The following is a 6000-nucleotide window of genomic DNA, read 5'->3' as shown; positions in this document are numbered from 1 at the left end:
CTCCCCTCCCCTCCCCTGTCCTCTCCTCTCCTCTCCTCTTCTCTTTTTTGAGACAGAGTCTCGCTCTGTTGCCCAGGCTGGAGTGCAATGTCATGATCTCAGCTCAATGCAACCTCCGCCTCCTGGGTTCAAGCGATTGTCCTGCCTCAGCCTCCCTAGTAGCTGGGATTACAGGCATACACCACCACGGCGAGCTAATTTTTTGTATTTTTAGTAGAGATGGAGTTTCATCATGTTGCCCAGGCTGGTCTCAAACTCCTGGGCTCAAGTGATCTTCCCACCTCGACCTCCCAAAGTGCTGGGATTACAGGTGTGAGCTACTGCTCCCCGCCCCGATGAGCAGTCTTTTCTAAAATACATGTGACTGTCCTGAAATAGGGTCCATGGAGAGGGATCCTGAGCAGCTTCGTCCCCTGCTGCCCCTTTAAAATGTCTTCAGTGGGAAAATCAAAGTTGTGCTTCCCACATAGACCTTCAATCAGTGAGGCTCAGAGAGTTTCAAGATTGCTTTTACTGGAATGCATTCAGTTGTCAACATTTGACTTTTTGTTTTCTTCACTAAGAATTCTAGACAAAACAGAAAATTTTAAAAAGACAAAACCTACTTAACTTTTAGTAGTAATATGTTATTTTTAAGTTACATTAATAAGGCCAGGTGCCATAGCTCACACCTGTAATCCTAGCACTTTGGGGGGCCAAGGCAGGAGGATTGCTTAAGTCTGGGAGTTTGAGACTAGCCTGGGCAACATAGTAAGACCCTGTCTCTACAAGAAACTTAAAAATGAGCTGGTGATGGCGGTGTGTACCTGTAGTCCCAGCTTGCTTTGGGAAGCTGAGGCAGGAGTATTGCTTAAGCCCTGGAGTACAAGGCTGCAGTGAGCTATGATTGTGCCACTGCACTCCAGCTGGGCAACAAAGCGAGACCCCCATCTCTAAAAAAATTAAATTCATAAAAATATTCAGAAAAATTTAAAATCTTAACTCTTGACTTTAGAATAATATTCAAATAATATTGTATTGAGGAATAGCTATGAGTCAGTTCATGACCAAAGTCACTAAATGCTCTTGAAATAACAATTCAGGTAAAGAAGACGAGATTCTCACTATCTCCCCGAGGGCCATGTTTGTTTCATCCAGAGGCCACACCTTTCTAGCAGCAGGTACGTCTCTGTAACTTACTTTATGCATTTTCATAGAGTTCAATGGTTTAGAAATTGAACAATTCGGCCAGGCGTGGTGGCTCAAGCCTGTAATCCCAGCACTTTGGGAGGCCGAGACGGGCGGATCACAAGGTCAGGAGATCGAGACCATCCTGGCTAACACGGTGAAACCCCGTCTCTACTAAAAAATACAAAAAAAACTAACCGGGCGAGGTGGCGGGCGCCTGTAGTCCCAGCTACTCGGGAGGCTGAGGCAGGAGAATGGTGTAAACCTGGGAGGCGGAGCTTGCAGTGAGCTGAGATCCGGCCACTGCACCCCAGCCTGGGTGACAGAGCAAGACTCCATCTCAAAAAAAAAAAAAGAAAGAAATTGAACAATTCAAAGGTACTTATGGAATTCATTCTTTCAAATAAATTCTTTTTTTTTTTTTTTGAAACAGAGTCTCGCTCTTGTGGCCCAGGCTGGAATGCAATGGTGCGATCTTGGCTCACTGCAACCTCTGCCTCCTGGGTTCAAATGATTCTCCTACCTCAGCCTCCCAAGTAACTGGGATTACAGGTGTGCGCCACCACACCTGGCTAATTTTTGTAGAGACAGGGTTTCACCGTGTTGGTCAGGCTGGTCTCGAACTCCTGACCTCAGGTGATCTGCCCGCCTTGGCCTCCCAAAGTGCTGGGATTACAGGCATAAGCCACTGCAGCCAGCCTCTTTCAAATAAATTCTAGGGCACAGTACATAATAACAAGTTTTGCTTCCAGTGTCCCCTTATCACCATATCTAAATCCCACATACCCTTGGTCCCCGCCCCCAAGCTTTGTCTGCCCTGCTCTTTGCGGCCTTGCCCGGCCCTGCTCCTCCCAGCTCTGAGTCACCTCCACTCCAGACCCTTGCCCAGCCATTCCTCTTCCCCAGAGACCATCTTGGTGCACTCCTTTGCCTCCTCCATGCCTTTGCTCAATGTCACTTTGTTGATGAGGCCTATAAATAAGGTAACTGGTCATCCTATTTATAACAACAACTCCCCTCCATGCACACACTCTCACTCACTCCTGAGCCTCCTCACCTTGTGCGATCCTCCCCATTTCATTTCTCACCTCCTGACACTGAGGCCAGAAGACCCTGGGAGATGGGAGGCGGGGACGTGGACCTTGAGGCTACAGTCAGGAGAGTCTGAGGGTGGCCGGGGTGGGCAGCAACCACGAGGAACATTGCTGGCAAATTCTAAATTAATGCAGAACTGTATCTCACAGACTTTTCACAGATTGAATTGCGCATTCTTGCACATTTATCTGGGGATCCAGAACTTCTGAAGTTATTCCAGGAATCTGAAAGAGATGATGTATTTTCTACTCTGACTTCACAGTGGTAAGATATATGAACTCACAATATTATCAGATCTGCAGGAAGGCCAATATGAGTTTAAAACCCTGAATTATTCCAAGGCTACTTTCATAAGACAGAAATTATATATTTTTTGGTATATGTGGCTAGTAGTTAATCATTTTGAAAAGAAGAGTAGATAACTAGGATGCCATGAGTTACCTAATTGTGAAAGAAGTGATGATTCTTCTCCACTAAAAAAGAAGTCCATTCCTAGAAAATACAATAGAAATGATAAAATAACCAGCGAGTCCTGCACCCTACAGGTGAGCAACATGGAAAGAGTGAGCCCACGGTGCTGGCTGTGAGCCGCCGCCCTCCAAGGAGAGCAAGGTGCTTGCTGCACACTCAGGCCCCAGCCCGTCTGTGGGCCACAGGCTTCTTGAGCTGCGGGTAAAAGACCCTGCCTGAGTGGCTTACACTCTTGGAGAATTCCAGAGGCAGATGGGCTCGGGTTTTGTTGGGCAGCTTGCCAGGGTCGTCCCAGGCCCGTCCTTCTGCATCATATTCTCAGGACGTTGGCTTCTCTTCCTTCTTGTGGAATACCTGCTCCAGTCTCCAAAGCAGGATGGAGAGACAGGTGCGAGGCTCTCCTCTCACCCCTCTCCTCTGCCCAGGAAAGTCAAGGGGCTCTTGCAGAGCCCAGTGCAGACAACAGCTACACCCTGCTATCTAGAGTAGGTCATGCAGCTGCACCAGCTGCAAGGGAAGTGGAGAGATTCTACTCCAGAAAAAAGGAGGAGTGATTATTGTGTTAGGCGTATACATGACAGGTGTTCACCGAGCCAGGCGCATCAGTGCCCCTTTGCGGAGGGGAGGGGGGGTGTGCTGGCTGGTGGAAGGTCCCTGTGTCTGAGTCACTGTCCCCTCCTGCAGCAGCTGCAGGCGCCACCTTTCCATCACCTTGGGCCTCTTCTGCTCCCCCTGCAGTCCCCTCACCCCTCCCTACCCTTCCCCTCCCAGCTCATTTCCTGACACCTGTTCACCCTCACGACGTCACACAGAAAGGCTGCCTAGCACCTACGGGGTGGGAGATGAGGAAGCGGATCGGGGGTCCCTCAGGGGTGGAAGCCAGAGGGGAGAAGTCAGAGGAGCAGAGTCCTAAGCAGGTGGGGGGCTTTGTCCTTCAGCCCCCCACTAGGCCGGCCCCCTGCATTTCCCTCCCCATGTGCTGTCTACCTCTGTCTTTGCTGAAGGCAGGGGGACCTGCAGGGGCTCTGGCTGCTCTCTGGCCTGGTTGCCACCCACTCTCCCTGTGCTCCCTCTTCAGCCACCCTGGCTGGTCTTGAGCACACCAGTTACCCGCCTCACTCCAGCCTTTCCTGCCCTGGGGCTCAGGAAGCTCTTTCCCCAAATGTCCGTGTGTCTCCCTCCCCAACCTTATCCAAGTGGGCCCTCCCGGCATCTCCTCAGGGCCCTCGCCTGACCACCCTCCCCTGATGCTGGGCGCACTGCCACTCCTCTCTGGTCCCCGCTCATCTCTGGTCCGATGCACATTCTCATGTATTGCTCTACTGTTCATCCTGCCGCAGCATCAGCGCCCAGGGGCCGAGACCTCATCCACTCTGGTCCCTACTGTGCTCCACAAAGGGTGGGGACTCACAAAGGATTTGTCAAATAAACGAACGAATAGTATAGAACTCAAACTTGCGTTTGAATCAGAAAGTTTCTCCAAAAAGGCTACCACCACAGGACTCTTATTTGAATGACAAAATTCAGGAAGAAATATTTTATATACCAGGAGCAGAGGATTGAGAATGTTACTGTACACTCAACTGGACTTTGGAGTAGCTGTGAAATTGTGTTTATGGTCACAGCAGGAAAAGTGACAAAAGCAAAGAATAATGAAGTGTTTGCCCAGCCCAGGAAGAGGCACTGTACCGGGTGGATGTGACGAGCACGGCACATGGTGGGGTCCAGGGCAGCAGGAGCCAAGGCCAGCTCTTGAGCACTGGGTCCTGCCTCTCACCCCATATCCAGGGCGTCCTCTTGTTCTCTCCCATCCTCTTCCCTCATCCTCAGACCCTGCACCCTACCTTCTGCGACCCGGTCCCTTCACATGAGTGGCCTCCACCCCAGTCAGGGCCCACTCTGGGACTCCAACTCTCCACCTCTGAATGCCCAGATCTGCACCGGGTCCTCGCTGGCCTCACTCACAGCTCTGCCAGTGGCCTTCCTCCTGGCATCTCTTTCCAGGTCTGTCACTTAGCCAGTCTTGCCTGTACCCCACTGAGCTCCAAAAGCACGGAGACCCAGTCAGCTCCGGCTCCTCCTGGGCACTCCGGAAAGGTCTCAGGATGGATCCCAGGACACATACAGACCCATTCTTCTCTCCGCTCAGCCCCATCAGCTGCCCCTTAGGAAGCTGTGCTCCTCTGACTTCTCCCTGCTCTCTGGCTTCCAGCCCTGAGTGATCCCCATTATTTACTTGCTCACCACTTACCTCACCGCAGGTGCTGGAAGAAGTTGCAAGGTGGTGGCAGCTGAGTCCAATAGAAATTCAGGCCATGTGGACTCAGAGAAGCCCTTAATATTCTCGACTTCCTGTCTTCTCTTGTTGCTCCAGACTTTTTTGACCTCCCACAAATAACTACTATTCTCTCTTAATCTCCAAGAAGAACCTCCCCTCTTACTTAAATGACAAAGTAGAAAGCCTAAGACAGGGGCTTCTGAACTCCCTTCCACTCTGCCTCAGTGTCTCCATGTACCCTCCTCCCCCTCTCCAATGGCTCCTGTCTCAAAGGAGGGAGCTTCTCTATTGCCAGGATAAGGACTGTGCAGTGTAGATCTCCAGGAGCTGCCACGTGTCTAGACCTGTGTGCCTGGCTCCTCCCACAGCTGTGCAGTGTACAACCAGCCCAGCCTTACGTGGCAGCCTTCATCCATATTCCTTTTATTTCCCATGTTTTCTCTAGCATTGTTAATATATCCTTGTTGATTTCCTCGTTCCCCTTTACTGGGGGACAAAAAACCTGCTTTAGGATTCCCCTAAATATAACCTTAGAAAGAAATCCTATCTTCAACCTGGTTGAAGACCTCGTTTATTGCTTAGGTACAAAAGAAATCTACACTTACTCCCTATACTTTCTCACTGCCAGCTCTTTCTTGCTTCTTAAAACAAATTTTCATTTTACCTACATAGGGCTTTATTTGTATTTGAAGTCCTGAACTCCTCACATCTAAGACAATGATTGCCTCCAGGATGTTTCTGGCTCCGAGGTCCAGGGCCAGCAACAGCAGCGAGACCCCACCCCCAGCAAGGGACAAGTCAAAGACTCCACAGGGTCTTTGTAGATGTGCGGCAGCCCTGGTCCCTGCCTGTCCCGGTGCTTTCTCCTGTCTGTGTGCCCCCGCTCCTGGGAAAACATCCTTCTCTCAAGCTCTCACCATCTTTTAAAATCAAGATATAATTCACAGACCATAGAATTCACCCTTTTAAGGTTACAATTGGCCTGGCAC

At 50.3% G+C, this 6000-nt stretch overlaps 1 protein-coding gene across 1 annotated transcript in view; it reads left to right on the top strand.

Moving 5' to 3' along the window:
* POLN (DNA polymerase nu) overlaps window positions 1-6000 on the top strand; it is a 171494-nt gene that overhangs the window by 119644 nt on the left and 45850 nt on the right. Inside the window, 2 exon segments of the mRNA XM_017876239.1 lie at window positions 1083-1160; window positions 2412-2526. Coding sequence (XP_017731728.1) covers window positions 1083-1160; window positions 2412-2526 — 193 coding nt within the window.

This window comes from Rhinopithecus bieti, unplaced genomic scaffold (assembly GCF_001698545.2).
Source record: "Rhinopithecus bieti isolate Rb0 unplaced genomic scaffold, ASM169854v2 scaffold_9581, whole genome shotgun sequence".
NCBI classification, from domain to species: domain Eukaryota; kingdom Metazoa; phylum Chordata; class Mammalia; order Primates; family Cercopithecidae; genus Rhinopithecus; species Rhinopithecus bieti.
This window is presented reverse-complemented; position numbering and strand designations above follow the sequence as displayed.